At 45.5% G+C, this 17,711-nt stretch overlaps 9 protein-coding genes across 9 annotated transcripts; 7 read left to right on the forward strand and 2 right to left on the reverse strand.

The window, feature by feature from the left end:
• The first annotated feature begins 57 nt into the window (after positions 1–57).
• On the forward strand, positions 58–2,679 carry SJAG_02629 (histone acetyltransferase complex subunit Nto1). The gene is made up of 2 exons (XM_002173798.2): positions 58–637; positions 770–2,679. The coding sequence occupies exons 1-2, from the start codon at positions 310–312 to the stop codon at positions 2,515–2,517; spliced, it is 2,076 nt and encodes a 691-aa protein (XP_002173834.1). The 5' UTR covers positions 58–309; the 3' UTR covers positions 2,518–2,679.
• Positions 2,680–2,867: 188 nt separating this feature from the next.
• SJAG_02630 (fungal protein) lies at positions 2,868–3,555 on the forward strand (the record flags this gene model as incomplete). Its single annotated transcript, XM_002173799.1, has 2 exons — positions 2,868–3,056; positions 3,127–3,555. 2 exons carry the CDS (start codon positions 2,868–2,870, stop codon positions 3,553–3,555), a joined length of 618 nt encoding a protein of 205 aa, XP_002173835.1.
• A 418-nt stretch (positions 3,556–3,973) lies between these two features.
• SJAG_05274 (synviolin family ubiquitin-protein ligase Hrd1) lies at positions 3,974–5,838 on the forward strand (the record flags this gene model as incomplete). Its single annotated transcript, XM_002173800.2, has 4 exons — positions 3,974–3,997; positions 4,040–5,099; positions 5,168–5,261; positions 5,430–5,838. 4 exons carry the CDS (start codon positions 3,974–3,976, stop codon positions 5,836–5,838), a joined length of 1,587 nt encoding a protein of 528 aa, XP_002173836.2.
• A 159-nt stretch (positions 5,839–5,997) lies between these two features.
• On the reverse strand, positions 5,998–7,929 carry SJAG_05977 (NEDD8 protease Nep1). The gene is made up of 5 exons (XM_011050678.1): positions 7,663–7,929; positions 7,379–7,433; positions 7,198–7,328; positions 6,842–7,072; positions 5,998–6,776 (listed from the first exon to the last, which is right to left on the reverse strand). Exons 1-5 carry the CDS (start codon positions 7,688–7,690, stop codon positions 6,298–6,300), a joined length of 924 nt encoding a protein of 307 aa, XP_011048980.1. The 5' UTR covers positions 7,691–7,929; the 3' UTR covers positions 5,998–6,297.
• A 307-nt stretch (positions 7,930–8,236) lies between these two features.
• On the reverse strand, positions 8,237–8,890 carry SJAG_05978 (cyclin pho85 family protein; the record flags this gene model as incomplete). The annotated part of the gene is made up of 1 exon (XM_011050679.1): positions 8,237–8,890. The coding sequence occupies one exon, from the start codon at positions 8,888–8,890 to the stop codon at positions 8,237–8,239; it is 654 nt and encodes a 217-aa protein (XP_011048981.1).
• A 1,749-nt stretch (positions 8,891–10,639) lies between these two features.
• Positions 10,640–12,532, forward strand: SJAG_02637 (tRNA methyltransferase). The gene is made up of 2 exons (XM_002173802.2): positions 10,640–10,767; positions 10,863–12,532. The coding sequence occupies exons 1-2, from the start codon at positions 10,673–10,675 to the stop codon at positions 12,205–12,207; spliced, it is 1,440 nt and encodes a 479-aa protein (XP_002173838.1). The 5' UTR covers positions 10,640–10,672; the 3' UTR covers positions 12,208–12,532.
• Positions 12,533–12,619: 87 nt separating this feature from the next.
• SJAG_02638 (G2/M transition checkpoint protein Sum2) lies at positions 12,620–14,699 on the forward strand. Its single transcript, XM_002173803.2, has 4 exons — positions 12,620–12,752; positions 12,790–12,848; positions 12,889–13,067; positions 13,154–14,699. The coding sequence occupies exons 1-4, from the start codon at positions 12,700–12,702 to the stop codon at positions 14,180–14,182; spliced, it is 1,320 nt and encodes a 439-aa protein (XP_002173839.1). The 5' UTR covers positions 12,620–12,699; the 3' UTR covers positions 14,183–14,699.
• Positions 14,700–14,730: 31 nt separating this feature from the next.
• Positions 14,731–15,832, forward strand: SJAG_02639 (hypothetical protein). The gene is made up of 2 exons (XM_002173804.2): positions 14,731–15,303; positions 15,351–15,832. Exons 1-2 carry the CDS (start codon positions 14,863–14,865, stop codon positions 15,477–15,479), a joined length of 570 nt encoding a protein of 189 aa, XP_002173840.2. The 5' UTR covers positions 14,731–14,862; the 3' UTR covers positions 15,480–15,832.
• Positions 15,833–15,867: 35 nt separating this feature from the next.
• Positions 15,868–17,579, forward strand: SJAG_02640 (GTPase Ypt1). The gene is made up of 4 exons (XM_002173805.2): positions 15,868–15,975; positions 16,160–16,283; positions 16,353–16,400; positions 16,461–17,579. Exons 1-4 carry the CDS (start codon positions 15,965–15,967, stop codon positions 16,887–16,889), a joined length of 612 nt encoding a protein of 203 aa, XP_002173841.2. The 5' UTR covers positions 15,868–15,964; the 3' UTR covers positions 16,890–17,579.
• The last annotated feature ends 132 nt before the right edge of the window (positions 17,580–17,711 follow it).

Below are 17,711 nucleotides of genomic sequence, written 5' to 3' on the forward strand. Positions count from 1 at the left end.
TGCTGCCAAATACTCCACCACGTATCACCACAAAATGGGTACAATTTGACCGAGATTGAAAGAATGAATTGCGCGAAGAAGACTGCACTCACGGGCAAGAAAAACAGTACATAGTGCTTTGCACGTATCAACAATTTTTTGGCGTGGACGATTTGGGCCCTAAGCTGTCGTCCCCCTTAATACTCCACTACCACCAAAGGAACACATTGCTTGTTGGATGGACCAGTACTGTAAAGCCAACTGGTCACAGCTTTGGACGTTCAGAACGACGAGAAACGCGCTTCTATTCATGCAGTGGTTCGTCTCGTAATGTCTAAAAATATACAGGAACAACTTGCGTTTCAACCGCGTGAAGAAATTCCTTATGCAGTATTTCATCCTACTCTCAACATACAGCAGCCGCTAAAAATTGTAAATCGTACAGAGTACGACAATCTTCAGCGATTTGAGTATTACAAAAATGGACCTAATCAATACTCGTCGTACGTGGTGAAAACACTGCCGGTAGCAAAAGTCCAAGTGATTGAAGAATCAAAGGTCGACACTTCCACCATTCAGCCCAAGTACAAGTCGTTTGGTTATGTCGACAAACAAACGGAGAAACCAAAGTCGCTTTACCATTACACCAAAACGAGTCGTAAGTGCGATGGAGTGAGAGTATAGCGAGGGAGTAAACCGCCAAGGAAAGGAACGACGGAAAGAAGAACTACTACCATCTTCACGCTGTTTCTCATTCCGTAACAAGTTGACCATCGGCTAACAAGAACAGGTCTTATTCGGCACCATGTGCAGCAATTCCCTCAAGTACAGTATGATATGGACGAGTTGGATGCCATGTGGTTGACTTACTACAACGAGTACATGGCATCAAAACACCCAGACTGGGAAAAACTAAATCACGAATTCTTAGAAATTCTTATTACCATGATCGAGAGGGAATACGCCTTGCTCGATGCCCAGGTTCCGAAGTTGGAACCGGTACGGACGGAGGTAGAAGAACTCGACGGCAGTTGCTCGATCTGCAATGAGTCAGAATGCGAACACAACAACGCTATTGTGTTTTGCGATAGCTGTAATCTGGCTGTCCATCAAAACTGCTATGGCATCCCATTTGTGCCCGAGGGACAGTGGTTCTGTAAAAAGTGTCGCATCGCTCCCGACCAAATTATCTCTTGCGTGTGCTGTCCTGATCATGAAGGTGCATTCCGGACAACGGTTGATGGCCGCTGGTGCCACACATTGTGTGCAATGGCGATTCCTGAAGTCTGGTTTCACGATGTCCCTCGTCTGGACCTCGTCCGCAATGTGCCTATGATACCGAAATCTCGCTGGAAGCTCGTGTGCAGCATTTGCAAACAGCGCTGGGGTGCTTGTGTTCAGTGTACGAACAAGTCATGCTACGTTGCTTTCCATATCACCTGCGCTCGGCGTGCTGGCTTGTACTACAAAATACATCAGCACTCACCAAACTACGACTCTGTTGAGTTAGAGTGCTACTGCGACAAGCACACCTCTGCATCGCATCTGCACGTTGGGATGCATAAGCTTTTGCCCATCGCCAGAAAGTATTACACTGACTTTGCTGCCAGCGTTCCCTTCAACTATCTTTCTTGTTTTGCAGCGCCCACCGTTCCCGAACCACGGTGGACGACTTCGCATATTCCCCTGTATATTGTTCACAAGATTGTAAAGTTCCTTCATGAATCGGCTCTGCTGAAAGAGTCGAAATTTTACGAAACAATTACGCGAAATTTTTGCACATATTACCGTGAAAAACGGCGTTCTCGAAGAAACGCAGCACTTCTTCGGTCAGAAGGTATACTGACCGAAATTGCCAATGCGCCAGTTCGAAAGGAAGAACCGCCATCTAAACGGCAGCTGGAGATTACGTATGCACTCCGCGATTCTCTAAAACAGGTTCGTCAACTAGTCCACTATGTCCATGAACGGCAAAAATCACGGACAGAGCTTTCTCGGCTCAGAAAAGAGTTCGTCTCACTCGTTTACTTTCCAACACAAAAACGAATCAAGCAAGCATACGAACGGATCCGTTCGCTCGACAAAACAAGTGTGTTTGACAAAGCGCTCGACCACGGTTGGGTTGGATGGTCGGAATTGGATTTACAGGTGCAAACGTTTCGGCTGTCCACGCTCGAACAACTGCGTGCAGCGTTTCAACCGCTCTGGGATCTAGATGGCATCATTCGGAGCGTGGATGATATGGATGTCTTGTCGTTGATGGTCCAGTTGTCGCAAGCCATCCAGCCTATTGCTGAGAAGGAGTTTGAACGAGCGCTGCTCGATGTTCAGTCACTGCAGACAAATGAGTATGGAAATCTCGTCATTCCCTCCTTGGCCGTAGATGGATTGGATGTGTTCTGCTGGCCAGGACCTCAATTTATCGGAAAAGAGCCCTTGGACGAACCAACGGATGATGAGTACGAAGCGTTGAAATCGTTCGTCCAAGCTTTAGATGAAAACGAAAAACTCGGCATGTATTCCGAACCTCCGCAATGAATTCCCTTTTTCTTTCCCGATTTCTTTTTCTAATACAGAGCGTTTGTTGTGTGCTCGAATGGCTTCTTGTGTCTCATCCTTTTATATCCTTCATTCTGTAGCATAAATTTTGTTAATGAATCGGTTTGTACGATAAAACGAGTCGGATTTCTTGAAGAGAAACATGTGTTTAGTCTTTTGAAGAGTTGAGAGCGTCCTGTGCATTCACGGTTTCCTGTTTGTTCAAGTCTTGCTTAACTCTTTTCTTCCGAGTATATACTATCGACCTTGTCTTCATACCATACCTCTGATTTGGGGAATCCGTTTATTAACAGCGTTTATACATTATTTAAATATTACTCTTTGTCGATATGAGCACAAGGGGAATCTTGAGTTTGGATCATCGGTTTATCGTGTCCGTAGTCGCGTATTCAGCATCGAATCGGCCAGATGTTGTTCCAAAGATTGCCCGTGAAGCTGTGGAGAAAGTTGGTCCGTCTATATTTCCTAAACTGAGAGAGGCTCTTGTGAAAACTGCTCCTTTGGTTGGATTTCCACGGGTACGTTTGAGTAGGGTTTTTGTAAAAAAACGAAAATCTCGGATTTTTGCTTACTCCGCTAACAATGTAGACAATTAATTCACTGAGAGAAATGTCCGCAGTCGCTCCAAAGGAGTGTATGGATGTGTATGCGAGAGCAAGTGATGCTACCGTTGACACCCAAAAACGAGGCAGAGAGTATTTTGGCAAAACTTATGGAAAAGTGACACAACGAGTACTGGACTCTATGACAAATTCTTCTCTTGATCTCGCAAACTTGGCTATTGACTATGCTTACGGTAAAGTGCTTTCATACTCTGGTGTCATATCTCCTCTGGAGACAAGTTTCGTGATTATCGCTGCCCTCATACCCCTCGATGTGAATCCCCAGCTCCGTGGTCATTTGAAAGGAGCTCTGAATCACGGTGCGTCAAGAGAGGAGGTTATGGAAGTTCGTTCTATTGCTCTTGACATTGCTCGCCAATGTGGAATTCAATTGACAACCGTGGAGTCTTTGTAGAGAAAATCAAAGTTCACAGCAATGTACCAGGACTCTGATTACAACGAATGCTTTGATTCCTCGGCAATTACAGCGACTTGATCTACGGGCCCTATTATTCATTTTCCCCTCGAAAGGCTACTTACTACTACTTACTACTTACTACCTACAGGCTCTTACTGCCGACGGGGAGGGAATCCACCCCCAAGAAAAGACAAGCGAGAAGGAGACTGACTACCCGACAGAACATTCTCGTTGAGTCTCCGCGATTCTCGTTATTCATATTTACTGCACTCCACCGCCACTTACCGCATCAACCCCCGCGGAAGCTGCCACGTCCATGAACACGGCGTTTGCTCTCCCATTGCCAGGCTTGAATTCTGCATTTTTATTCCTTATATTGCCGTGAATTGCTGCTCCACAACAAGACTGAAGCACCATGAAGTTCGTGCTTTATCTGCTGGTACGTGCGGTTAATTTTGGGCCAGAATCACTAACAAACTAGGCGTCGGCACTTTTGTTCGGTATATCTGTAATACTGTGCCTGTACAACAGTCCTAATGTATACGCTGCAACAATTATGATTTCTCAGAGCCCGCTACATATCACAATTGGACTGAACGTGATAATGTGTCTCTTTTTTGCGGTTGCTCATGTACTCAAAACGATTTTGTTCGGAACATTACAGTCATTTGAGGTGGAACACTTGTACGAACAGTTTTGGTTTACGTTTGCCGAGACCTGTATTGCAGCCGTACTGTTCCGGGAGACGTTTGGATTCATTTTCTTCTTCCTCCTGAGTGTCTTCACTCTAGCCCGTGTGTTTCATTCGATTTGCGCCTTCCGCACCGAACGCACGCAGATCCAATTTGCAGACCACGACTGGCGAATGTTCTCGCGGATGATCTTTACGTATGTGACTCTGTTCCTTCTCGATGTCTCTATCATATATGTGTGCGTTTCTCGCACATTCAAGGCTCATCCCCAGCTCAGCATGATGTTCCTGTGCGAGTTCTTGGTCCTACTGATCGACTTGTTCACCAGTGTTGCAAAGTTTTGGCTGCACGGTATCGAGGCTCGTCAACCCAATCAGGTCTGGGAAAGCAAACCTATCTATGTCTTCCGCGTGGAGGTAATCCGGGATGCAACTCGCTTGGCCGTGTATTTATTTCTCTTCTTCTTTATGTTCAGTTACCAGTCTTTGCCGCTGTACACCCTGCGACAAATTTACATCTGTACCTTTTCACTTGTTCGTCGCTGCAAAGAGCATCTTCGGTATCGCCAAGCTACTCGAAACATGGATGCCATGTACCCAGACGCTACTGAGGAACAACTCAACTCGTCTGACCGCACATGCACTATTTGCCGTGAGGAAATGTTCCGTCGTGATCATCCACCCGCAGAAACGGACGACGTTGACTCGCCTCCTCCCGGTCTGAACATGACACCGAAACGCCTGCCCTGTGGTCACATCCTGCATCTCAACTGCTTACGCAACTGGCTTGAGCGGCAACAGACATGTCCTGTCTGTCGCCGCCCCGTACTCAACAACGACTCGCGGCACAGTGAGAATTGGACGAGCTAAACCAAAGGGTGCAGCCGCTGTTCCCAACATTTTGATGTGCGCAATCAGCAGGGAAGCAAACGGGACTCCTGGTCGTGCCTGAGGGTACGGCTGCTGCGGGTGCCGCTAACGCAGACGCCAATGGCGGAAACGGCGGCGGTTGGTATGCAACGTTGCGTCGAAATATGCGTCTCCCCCTCCCGGATGGAACATACTTCCTATGAATCCCTACTACGAACAACGCACCTGGACAACCCATGCAACTGTATCTGAGCAGAAGAGACGCGCCGCTTGTATTTCAACAAAGAGCCTCTACCCAAACCACCTCCAGCATTCAGACACCTTCGTCGTCTACTATGGTTGTTGAGCATGGTCATATCCGGTACACCGATCCTCGTGCTGGGACGCTTGAGCTTCCTGATCTCCTTCCTCTGCAAATGGAACGCAACAATGTTGTCAGGAGCGCAACCGCGAATACAATCTCTGATACAGAACTCCGTGAACGCTTCCACGAGCTTGTGGAGCTGAACGAAGATATGCGCGTCCGTCTCCAACGGTTTAGCACGCTTCTTGCTCAACGCGGTAGTGTTGCTGATGCCTTGCAGGAACCTAATGAGGCTGCATCCTCCAGTGCCTCCTCTTCAGCAATAGAAAACGTGGACGATGGCGCATTGCCTGCGCATTCCGCAATGCACGGACCATCATCGTCCTCACCTTTAGCAAACCTCCCAAAAGTTTAACATCTCGTCCCTGTACCCACTAGAACGGGTGCAAAAATGGAAAGCGTTCAAGACGAGGACGCATAAAGCAAAGCGCCATTTATGAAAACAGTTTCCCTAATCTCCAAGGCAAACAACCACCACCTGATGTAAAAGCAATGATGCAGTACTCGTTTGTTAATGATTATCTACCTAGACAGACCTCTCTTTCTTCGATCTCTCGTTTCTGTAAAAAGTTTCTTCTAATTGTGATCAAGCTCGGCATGAAGGCGGCAGATTCGCGCGAAGCATGATTTTGTTTTTGGTGATTTATGAATCAGAACCCATAGTAGTGAATAAACGACGATGATAACGACGACGAGATTTCGTCAGTTTTGTTATGTTTAAAAGGTACAAGTTATGTGTTAGGAAGTACAGGATGAAATGATTAGACCTCTTCTTCTGAGAAGAGGCAATGAAACACTGCTACGAAGTATCCGCTCACAAAGGCGTCAAGGCCTTCCAGGTTCGAACATCGTCTATGTTGGCGAACTCCATAGCGGAGCGGAAGGATCCTGTAGAGGATACGACTGAAAGTGCAGATGCAGGCCGGTCTTCCATTTGCTTTATTGGCGCTGTGAGGAGTGGTGTCTCGTCAATGTCGGAAAACTCGTCTTCTTCCGAGTAATGAAGCTGGTCTTTCTCGAGACGAAAGAATGCAAACTCTATATCAGTGGCGTCTGGCGCATCCTTCATGATGCGCCGACCATAACGCTCAATAAGGTATTCTACACAGGTAATCACTTGTGCGCGAACCTTGCGAACGTCAACAGTAAAGTCTTCCAAATCCCACAAGGAAGCCGTCGGCATGGGCGAAAACAAAAGACGTCGCACAAGTTCTATCGAGTTTGAACAAACATGCACTCCACAGTCGTAACCATTCCGTTGCTGAAGCACTTTCATTGGGTGGATGGAGAAGTCTGTTACGGGTAAGAGGTTAGCACACAGATAGAGATGGCAAAGTGTTTGAAGAAATTAGACATACGCTTGTTCAGGAGCAGTGACAGCCGGCAAAGAGCATTCGTGCAGTCTCTGGTTTTACCGTTGCTCAGAGAGTCATAATAATAGCACTGCTCGTCGGGGACGTCGACAACAAGCAATGACCAGTGAGTTCCTCCCCCCTCGACACCCTTGCTAATGTCGTTGACGGGGAGGAAGAGATACTTCGTTGTGAAAGTCTCTGGAGGAAGAACTTCACGCAGGTCGTGGAGAGAAACTACAAGAACGATTGTGAGTCAGAGACGGTTCAGATTCCATGGCACAGCACGGTGTAGAGCGAGCCGGCAGCCGCACTGCTGGACACAGATCTACCGCAGGTGCCGGTGTGCTATGCTGACATACGTTGAGACTGTGCCAACAGGAGCACTATAGACGGCCGAAGGAGTACAATCTCCTTTGCCTGAGAAGGATGCTGGGGAAACCAGAACCGCTCAATCAGTTCATAGAACAAATCAATGTCGGTATCCGTAATCCTACGAGGTAAGCAGCACGTCCCTGGATTAAATATATATCTTTTGCCTACCAATTGGGCTTGTGAAGACCGTCGAAATCGTCCTTCTTGAAGCAGACATCATAAACTAAGCACAACCTGTCAGTTCTATGTTTTTTTATCGTTCACGATGCTACAAAGCTGCAGAGTCTGTTGCGTGAGTCCTGAAACACTGCTGCAACCGGCTATGACGGCAAGGAAGCTCTGGCATGTCACGTTCCCTCCTTCGCAAACGTCTTTCGTGTCTCCCACAATCTTCTCTGCCGTCATCCGCAACAGAACTCGTTTTGCCAGTAGCTGTTTCCGTTTTCACGAACATTCAAGAACCGTGGACGAGATGCTCATAGGGGTGTTACAGATAGCGGAATGGGGTTCTTTTAGGAGTATGTTGTTGTACTGAGCAGATATATTGCCGAGCTGTTCACACACTTCAATGTTGTTTTAGGGCAGGAATCGCACAAAAAGGTAGCTCGCTGGAATTGGGCGAGATTAGTAAATTTAGCCCGGCGATGTTTTAAATCAGACGGTGCGATGACTGCGCATGTGGAGAAGAAATGACGAAAGGCTAATTCCGCGGGAATGCAAGAAGTTTCCTTAGACAGTTGATACCGAGTTGCACAGCAACTCGGTACAAAATTGCAGAACAGAGCTGTTACGGAAACAAAAGAAAGGAGATATACATGCGGGAAGAGAGGATCTATAATGGGGGGAGTCAATGTCTCTGGTTGTTGCGGGAGGAACGGGTGCTGTGGGAGCACATAGTGCATGAAACGAATGTCAGTCCGGGAATCGAGGACTCGGAGACAGAGGCTGGGACGAGGTCTTAATAGGAGAGAGTAGAATCGTTGTGTCGGTTTTTGCTGGTGCGTTTGTTCGGGTCGTGTTGAGGATTTAGTCGTCGTTGTCTTGGGTTTTGGGTATCTTGGCTTCATGGCTGTTGTTGGAGCCATTGAGTTGCTGTCGCTTCGTATACCAGTGAAGAAGACCGTCCGCATACTGTTGAAGCTCTTCCAGTCGTATGTAGAGTGAGAACTTTAGGAGCGAGAAGTAATGGAGTTCGAGGGTATTGAGTTCCTGCAGTCGGATACCCCCAACCTTGGCAGAACGACTATTTGTGTAGTAAACATCGCTCCAGTACTTGCTCGCACACGTGAATCCCGCTATCAGCAAGCGATGAATGTTCTCGTTGCCGATTACCACGGCTCCGCCGGAGAGGACCACGAGTCTATCAAAATACACGAGCAAACTCAAAAAAACATCATTCGTAGCGGGACAGTACTTGAAGATTCGCGTCAAATACGCGTGGATTGTGATAGATGGTGCTTTTTTGGCGCAAAATAGTGAAACTGAGTCCGCACAGGACTCGTATTCACGGTCTTTTAGGGCGTCTATTGGAAGAGAATTCGTGCTGAAATTACTTTCTGAGAGCTCCAGAAGAAGAGTTGCCATCATCTCAATCAGGTCTTCTTGCTTATAGTGTGCAATGTCCATTCTCCGTGTAGGGACATCGTGTTCCAGCTGCAGAATTGTCCGAAGCAGGATCATGGTTAAGATTAGGAGCGACGCGCCCGAAACGAAAACAAAACCTTATGGGGATGCGCGTTGGTTCTCGTTGGAGTACGGTGTTGATCGACAAGGATCGTCGCAGAGATCGACGACTTAAATCGGCAATAAGGCTGCACGTGATGGAGTGGAAGGAATAAAGTTTCGCTTGTTGTCGGCCGAAAATGGGGAAGCGAAAAAAGCTGAAGAGGGAAGAGGATACTATGCTGTAAAAGAATGTTGGAAGCTAAGGATAAATTCGTTCCGGAGAGCGAGCTAATCAGCTACCGGAGCTCAAGACATATGGACACTACGGTACATGTTCATTTGTTCACGTTTCCTTATGGCATTGCCCCTTCTTATAAATCGCTTGCATCGCATGGGGTGCCGAAAACTCGTAGCAAGATTGAGCTGAGGAGAACTACTAACGTCGAAGCTGTGACAGCGAAGAGCATTGGACTGTTTGCGTCGGCTGGAAAGAAGCGAAGCAACGCGAAACTGCAATAGGGAACAAAACTCGAAAGAGGGCCACATCTGTTAGCGGGTGATCGGAGCTGGATGGATTTGTGTCAGCATGTAAGAATTGGTGCCGAATAAATGGCACGACTGCAGTAAACAAGCAAAATAGCCGCAATGCAAGACAGAGAAATCGTAGGGATTCCTTTTCGACGCTGCAATTTTGGCAAAACAAACTTGGAGATTATGTCATTTATCGCTTATTATTTAACCTTCTTCAAATGCCGAAAATGCGACACGGGAACGACTAAACAGGATTATGAAGAATCGACTACTGTATGAATCCTGAACTGGTTACACATTAGAACGAGAGAAACATCTGAAGGACATAAACGCTGTTTCTTATGAAAGTTTTGAACCGCGGCTAATTGCAGAGTTCAAAATCCTAATTGTCGTCGCAAGTGTTAGGTCTCCAAAGAATAAAGCAAGAACAAACATTACTAGATTAATACGCCAAGTTCCGGATTTAGTCTAATGACTTAGTGTTACCTAGTTCACTGATATTTTTACTGAACCATGACTAGAATTGGCTGACGAAGATGTGTGAAACAATGGTTGATTGGTTTCATTGTGGACTTGATGTTATGCGAATCAATTCATTTCATAAACAGTTGATTAGCATCATCAGACATGCAGCAATAAATCGTTTTCCCCGACCGATTTGATAAATGAATAATGTAATTAACAAGAAAGAGTTCGCGCGTGTCAAAATAGTAGAGGCGTTAGGCAATGCTTTGCTCGACAGTAGTGCATTTGCGATTTTTCCTCAATTTCTTGAATTGGATGTAAAGACAATTATAATGTCACCAAAAAAACTTGGCACTGTTTTCGTCATTTAAGACAATTACACAAGATCAAGCCATATGCTATGTTCAATAAAGAGTTTTGTGAATGGTTTTCATGAACTAAATAAAAATACCATTCTATAAGTACCAACCTTTTCGTCAATCTAATACAAAACTTTCTTCCCAATCATCCACACACTACCCTGCCTAAACAAAAGAAATTCAATTGCTTTTCTTTTCTCTTCCTGCCAAATCCCAAACACATTCAGGGACTCCATTGAAAAACACTTACTTTGTCCTTTTCGGTTGCAAATGAATAAACGGAGCAATGTCAACCAACGCACGAGAAACACATTGACGGCTTAACATTAAATCTTTTTCCTCTCAATAACTCATAGACATTCACTCAAATGTCCGAATTAGTACCGGTCTTAGTGAACAACTCTCCATTCCGCCAAACACCATTTACACAGGACATCCCATCATGACCTCTGAAGGAGACGTTATTCGGGAAAATGATCCTGTTTTTATTAGACTGCCGTCAGAAAATGTGCGGTTTATTCACGCGAAGCCAAACAAGTAAGTTGTTGAATTTTTTTTCCCCAAACAAAAATACGTATTTTTGCTCTATTACTTCAGAAAAATCACGACCTCTTACTAACATACCATTGTAGCACAATAAGTTTAGGAAAGTTTGGTTCTTTTTTGACAAATAGCTTAATTGGACAGCATTACGATGAGTATTTTGAAATCTACGAACCCAGAAAAATAAGAGTCGTTCAACGGTTCACGAACGAGGAGTTAGAAGACGAATCAAAGAACAACAAAGAACTTGTTGACAGCGGGTCAAACCAAAAGCTTCAACACGAGGAAATTGAGAAGCTGAAAGGAAATCTGAAGACTGGCAGTCTCAAAGACGAAAAGCTGATTGAGCAAATCGCTCAGAGCAGTACGACCTTTGACAAAAAGACTAGTTTTGCTCAGGCCAAGTATTTGGCAAGAAAGGGTGAGAAGTATTTCCAAAAGTTCCATGCTTTAAAGCCATGCATGGAAGTAATCGCTCGGTACATGCTTGAACGTGATCCTACTAAAGTGCTGGACTTGACACCAGAGACTATTGGTCTCATGCTTACGCTGGCCAACGTTCGTCCTGGGGGTCGCTACCTCGTTGTGGACGAATCGGGTTGTTTGCTTTTGGGCTCTCTTATGGAACGCGTAAACCGAAAGTGTCAAGTCATGCTTATTCACCCAAACGAACAACCAAACAACTCGTGTTTGGAACTTTGGGGCTCGTCGTTCACGGAAGAGGCACTGAAAAAAAACGAGAGTTTACGGACGTTAAACTGGCTTCATGCAGTCGATCCCGAGGAGGAACTTCGTGAATTCGAAGTTGCGGACATTGATCCTGAAGCATTTGAAGCTCTGAAACCCCGTCATAAAAAACGCTATCTGCACCGTAAGGCATTTTACGCCAAGCTTAAGTCGGATATGGAAGACTACGCTGCTGGTAATTATGATGCTCTTCTATATGTATCAAATTACCATCCTAAAACCACGCTCAAATATTTACTGCCCAAGGTTGGACTTTCTTGCCCTGTAATCATTTACTCCCCCTATCAGAACACCCTCGTCGAGACTTCTCATGCACTCGTCTCCTATACCCACCCTGTTTCCCATTCGGAAGTGCAAGAAGGAACGGAAAAGCCTGTTGAAGTTGAAGCCTTCGATAAGTTGCTCGGTCTTGACATTCATGAGGCAAGACAGTTGTCCTACCAAGTGCTCCCTGGTCGGACACATCCTCTTATGACTCAACGCGGTGACATGGGTTACATATTGTCTGCTATCAAGGTTCGTAATTTCAACAACATCCTTGCTGCTGGTCGTTTCCCTAAACGTTCTCTCAGAGCAAAAAACAGCAAGAGTGCTAAACGAACGAAAACCGAGACACCGGTTCAGACGCCTGTGACCGAGCCCGCCGATACTCCTATGCAAGAGGCTGCAGAGGCATGTGCGAAATAGAGTAAAATAGATTTCATTAAAGACTAAAGTCTACGTCAATGACCGAAAGCTTAAAAGACTGTCAGAATAGACTGTGGAAAAGATCGTGGCATTTGGTTCACTTGTATTACTAAGAGACAGTAAAGAGCCTTCATCGACTCAACAACCAAACGTTTATCCCGCTGTAAAAAGCATCTGGCGCCGCTACCAAGCGAGTATCCGGTTCCGACTGCAGCTACGAATTCGTGCTCCTTTCAACTCGTCAAATTCATTCACCTAAAATTATCATCCACATTCGTTTCCTTCACCAAATAGACCAAATGAGACACTGTGTTCGACCGCGCCCAACCACGCTACTTCTCATTCCTCCTCATTATAGACGAATACAGAAGTGCAACGCATCCCAGCGCGCTTCTTTCCTTGACAAGCTCCACCACACCTCATTTATTGCGTCGCGAACGAGGGCCACGTTCTACCCACGACGAACCCGGCGTTTTACGTGTCCTTACTTGAATGACAGAATTTATAGGCTCTCGAATTAGTTTAATCAGTAAATCTGATATTCGGTAAGTATGTGAAAAAAGAACGACGCTAATCCGCCAGATATGTCGGAATTTTGCAGGATATCAATTCTCGGGAATCGACATTGACTCTGAAAAATGGTACGAAACGGCCTTAGACGACAAGTCTGACTCTTCATAGTTCTCTGGTGCGGTACAGAAGGTCGAAAAGGAGATCCGTCGCAAGAAATTCCAGCGTCTGACAGTGTTTTCGACTACATTGTTTTTCGTGGAAGCGATGTGAAAGATTTACGAATTGAAGAACCTGCTGCTCCTCCACAGCCTCAGATGCAACCCCCTAATGATCCTGCTATTATCAGTGTACGAAAACGCGAACTTACGCACTGGCGTAATGTGTTTGTCGAATGAAAAAGACGACTGATGTTTCCTGTATGCTAACCGACCAGTCCAACGGTGGTCAACCTGCTTGGGCAGTGAACAATACCAATGCTCGCATGCCTATGCAGCAAAATATGACATCGCCTATGCCTCCTTTCGCCAAGCAAGAACCTAATGCCCCTATCCAAGGTCAACAAGCAAACCAGATGCCCTACGGTTACGGTGGATCTCCTTACATGGCAGCTCAAAACGTTAACCGTCCTCCTATGGATACTTTTTCACCTTCTATGGCTAACAGACCTCTTGCTGCTCCCTACCAAGCTCCTGCTAACGGCCTCCGTAACCCTATGGTCGGTCGTCCCATGTTCCCTTACGATCCCCGGATGCCTATGGACCCCAACATGGCCATGATGGGTGCTGCTCAAATGCGCAACGGTCCAGCCGGCGCTGGTGCTCCTGCAATGGCAAATATCCCACCCGCTTCCGAAGTCAATCAAGCCGCTCCGAGACAAGACAATGAAGGAAAGGCTCCAGCCGTTAAGGACAACGAGTCGGCAGCAGCAGCAGCAGCTGCTGCTGCTGCTGGATTCCGTCCGAACGAGCAACAACACCCTTCAAACCGCGAGAAGAATGCCCACAAGCCTTTCACTGGCGTACAGAACAACGCTCCAAAGTTGGCACAACCTCAACAAGAGTATGATTTTGCCAGCTCTAACCAAAAGTTTGAGGAATTGCGCGCTTCGATCACGCCTGCAGAGCTTTCTTCCTCAAAGGATGAATTTTATGAACCTAAAAAGTCATTTTTTGACAACATTAGTTGTGAGAGCAAAGAAAAGACCATGGAGCAAATTGACCGTCGCTCCATCCGTGACCATGAACGCAATCTGAACTTGGAAACCTTTGGTGTCGCTGTTGCAGGCAACAGACGCGGCCGTGGACGTCGTGGCCGTGGTCGTGGCCACGGTTATGGTCGTTCAAATAACTTTCGTGCTTTAAACCAACAACAATACCCATACAATCAACAGCAGCAGCAGCAACAACAACAGCAACAACAGCAACAACGCCAACAAAATGAACAGCCAAAAGTGGAAGCCTAGTTGCTAAGATTCGAGATGTTCACTGCGTTTGCTATACTACTATCAATGGTACATATTCTTTTTCGTGCCATCCTCGTACAAAATTACACTCAGCTGCGGCCTTGACGGTTTGTTGATTACGTTTGGAGCATGTGTAAGCTTCTCTTCTTTTCTTTGCTTTTCGTATTCACGTTTACAATGTTGAGGCTTTGAGCGGATCTTATTATGCAGCCATATGAAAGTCTGAAGTGCGTTCAGTTTGTGCTGCTCGGTCGATACATTTCACGACGCTGCATTTACCCATCCTTCGTTGTAGTAAATGTCATTTGCGTTTCCTTTTACGGAATATGTTGTTCTATGAGAAGGTGTTGGCTACGATTTGCTGTTCACTCAAAAGAAACAATTGCGAATTCCCCTCTTAGGAAGTGCGACAAAGCGATCGACCAACAGGTTTGTAGATAGTTTTCAGTATTGCTACATGTTCTAGCCGTCGGAAATTGCGTTTCTTGTTTAATGAAAAATCATTTTCTCGCCCTTATATATAGCGGTGCACACACCATTCACAGAGGAAAGTCAGCTTCGTAAAAAGACACGCCTTCTTTTCGTCATTGCAGTGTATAGAAAGTGTATTCTCGTTGCCGATAACACAATTGGGAATCTCTGCTGCTCTATTTGTTTGAAAAATGACTTTCGAGTGAACAATGTCAGGAATATGGAATTACCACTTTCAACGTGAACCGCTAGTAAGAAACAAAACAAAACCACATGTAAAGGACATCTGGTGCATCATTCGTCCAAAACAAAATGTCAGCAAGGAACCGAAACTACTTCTTGACAAACCATTTTTCGATAATGAAGAAATCTCAACTGAACAACAAAAAAGTGTGCTGAAACCCAGGCAAACGAATAATTCAGAGGACATAAAACCGCTGGACAAACATGTTTCCGTTGTTGTTCTTCCGCCTGCTTCGTTACAAGAAATTATCTCTTGTAACAAGAGCCAAATACAGAGAGTCGAGCTACTTGAACGAACTCTTGACAGACTTAAGTTACAGTTAACTGTTCTAAGTGAACGCTACACACTTCTCGAGGCATCTCAATCACCCGGGCAGTGGGTCCGTCTTCTCAAAAAATTTGGAACAGTAAGTGAAATTGCAATTTCTTTTTGTTTCCAACTAACTTGTGTCAGTTGTTTGCTGGGAATTCTTTTGTTGCCTTTGTCGTTTGGTATGTGTATAAGCTTAACATAACCGGGTCCGTCCGAAGGCTCATTCAGTGGGTTATTCGGTTATTCAAGAGTATGTTTCATTTCACGTAATTGAAGAGAGGAAAAAATCGCCCCGTTCTCACGTATACTCGCTTCCACTGTCGTCTTATCCATCTTGTTTCACCCCGTCTCGCCTCATTTCTCCTTCCCGTTTTCCTTCATCTCGTCCATTTCATTCTCGTTCTTAAATACAATATACATTTACGACTACGCATGTTCGCACCAGTCAACGAGCAAAGAGCTCCTAATCGTCCATATTTACTGTAGCTTCTTCATCAGCGCGCCTGTTCAGCAACAGCTTTCTCTGACCTTTTCCCGGTACATCCATTGTTCTGTTTTCTCATTCCTGCTTTTTGCTTCATCTAGAATAGCACCGTACGTCTCAGTGAAATACATTATGTACACATACAGAGGTTTAGTGACACGTTAAGTATGTTCCAGCGCATTCCAGCGTGACTTAGCGCGCATAGTGGCTTTATGTGGAAGCTTGTTAGTGCTGCCAACGCACACCCTCTACCAACTACACATTCATCAACATGAACCCAGAGTAGTAAGTTTAACGAGTTTGTTGACGTATTTCACGAGTGAAATGGGTGCTAACAATGTTTAGAGTAACGTCTGAATTGTGCAATTTCTGGTGCCGTGGTTATTCGGGAAAATACACGGATTGTGAACATTGGATGAGACTCGGTTGAGTAACTTTTGAAGGACGATCGTACTGACCACGTTAGTTACGACTACTTGTTCAAGCTGCTTCTTATTGGTGATTCTGGTGTCGGAAAGAGTTGTTTGCTTCTGCGTTTTGCCGATGACACTTACACCGAGTCCTACATTTCCACAATTGGCGTCGATTTTGTATGTGGATATGCGCCTGACGGGATGCTCTTGGCTTGTGGACGTGTCAGCTAACTTTTACGCGCGTAGAAAATCCGTACGATCGAACTTGAGGGAAAAACCGTGAAGCTTCAAATTGTACGTTTATCCTGATTGCGGTTATGTTCAAGACAATTCGTAAACTAACCACGCATGTAGTGGGATACCGCCGGTCAGGAGCGTTTCCGTACCATCACTAGCTCCTATTACCGTGGTGCTCACGGTATTATCATCGTTTACGATGTTACCGACCAAGACTCTTTCAACAATGTGAAGCAATGGCTTCAAGAGATTGACCGTTTTGCTGTGGAGGGCGTCAACTGCTTGCTGGTAGGTAACAAATGTGATATTACGGATAAGAAGGTCGTCGAATACACTGTAGCTAAGGAATTCGCCGATGGTTTGGGCATTCCCTTCCTCGAGACTTCCGCTAAGGACTCGACCAATGTTGAGCAGGCTTTCTTGACCATGGCTCGTCAAATTAAGGAGCGTATGAGCAACTCTACTCTTAACACCGCCTCTTCGAAGACTACTGTGAAGGTTGGTCAGGGCACCAATGTTTCCCAAAGCTCCAGCGGCTGCTGTTAATCTGATTGCGCTCTCTCTTGCGTGTCTTCAAATATTCCGAACGCCTTCTCTTTTTACCCGCACATTATACCTCCCACACTTCGCTTTTTTGTTCGTTGGAACTCATTGCTCGGCTGGCCTAATACTTGCATAAGCATACGTCCCCTTTCCAGCTCTTTGATCTATCATTCGTTTTCTTTAACTCGCTGGGTGTCTTTTGTCAAACACACACATCACTCTTTTGTACCACTGTCTCGCAAACGCCGCTCAAGAGCAAAAATGGACCTACTCATCTGAATAAGGAGCACTTGTGCAAGCCTTCAAACCCAGTTGTTCTGCCGCGCTGAAACTCGCCGTTTTTTGCGGGCTTGGCTTAATTATTACAGGGCGTTTTATTCGCAAAGATCGCAAAGTCTGCTTCTCCCCCTTTCACACATTCAGGGTAGTTCACTATTTCCTTGCTGTGTAGGATCATCTATTTGTTTGTCGTTTTGCTCTTCTTTGTGAAGAATATGGGTCCTCAATTGTGCAATTGCGTTTGTTCCAATTAACTAGCGCCTCTTAAAACGTGTGTATGATTCTAAGAGCTTTAAGAGTATTAGCATTTCACTCTTCAATTGACTTTACTACTCGTTTCTATTCGTTTTGCTTTACTCTGTAGTCCAAGTTTGATAGCATGTGTCCTCTAATACGAACAGAACTTGCATCTGAGTTGTGATACTCAAGAAACGTGTAGCTGTTTCTGGATTGAAGCAACGGAACGAAGAGCAAAGTAATGGCAGTAGCGTACCCCTTCAAACGCTCACACTTGCTGGTACTCTTTTTTTCTGTTTTTTTTTTTAA

The sequence above is a fragment of the Schizosaccharomyces japonicus genome, assembly GCF_000149845.2.
Source record: "Schizosaccharomyces japonicus yFS275 unplaced genomic scaffold supercont5.1, whole genome shotgun sequence".
Classification (NCBI taxonomy): domain Eukaryota; kingdom Fungi; phylum Ascomycota; class Schizosaccharomycetes; order Schizosaccharomycetales; family Schizosaccharomycetaceae; genus Schizosaccharomyces; species Schizosaccharomyces japonicus.

Coding starts and splice junctions, on each gene's coding strand:
- SJAG_02629 (XM_002173798.2), top strand. CDS start 310: ATGTCTAAAAATATACAGGAACAACTTGCGTTTCAACCGCGTGAAGAA. Junction 638..769: donor CCATTACACCAAAACGAGTC/GTAAGTGCGATG, acceptor TAACAAGAACAG/GTCTTATTCGGCACCATGTG.
- SJAG_05977 (XM_011050678.1), bottom strand. CDS start 7,690: ATGAGCATCTCGTCCACGGTTCTTGAAT. Junction 7,329..7,378: donor GGTCTTCACAAGCCCAATTG/GTAGGCAAAAGA, acceptor CTTACCTCGTAG/GATTACGGATACCGACATTG. Junction 6,777..6,841: donor GTCACTGCTCCTGAACAAGC/GTATGTCTAATT, acceptor TACCCGTAACAG/ACTTCTCCATCCACCCAATG.
- SJAG_02637 (XM_002173802.2), top strand. CDS start 10,673: ATGACCTCTGAAGGAGACGTTATTCGGGAAAATGATCCTGTTTTTATT. Junction 10,768..10,862: donor ATTCACGCGAAGCCAAACAA/GTAAGTTGTTGA, acceptor ATACCATTGTAG/CACAATAAGTTTAGGAAAGT.
- SJAG_02638 (XM_002173803.2), top strand. CDS start 12,700: ATGACAGAATTTATAGGCTCTCGAATTAGTTTAATCAGTAAATCTGAT. Junction 12,849..12,888: donor GACATTGACTCTGAAAAATG/GTACGAAACGGC, acceptor GACTCTTCATAG/TTCTCTGGTGCGGTACAGAA. Junction 13,068..13,153: donor ATGATCCTGCTATTATCAGT/GTACGAAAACGC, acceptor CTAACCGACCAG/TCCAACGGTGGTCAACCTGC.
- SJAG_02639 (XM_002173804.2), top strand. CDS start 14,863: ATGTCAGGAATATGGAATTACCACTTTCAACGTGAACCGCTAGTAAGA. Junction 15,304..15,350: donor TTCTCAAAAAATTTGGAACA/GTAAGTGAAATT, acceptor AACTTGTGTCAG/TTGTTTGCTGGGAATTCTTT.
- SJAG_02640 (XM_002173805.2), top strand. Junction 16,284..16,352: donor CCACAATTGGCGTCGATTTT/GTATGTGGATAT, acceptor TTACGCGCGTAG/AAAATCCGTACGATCGAACT. Junction 16,401..16,460: donor AAACCGTGAAGCTTCAAATT/GTACGTTTATCC, acceptor CCACGCATGTAG/TGGGATACCGCCGGTCAGGA.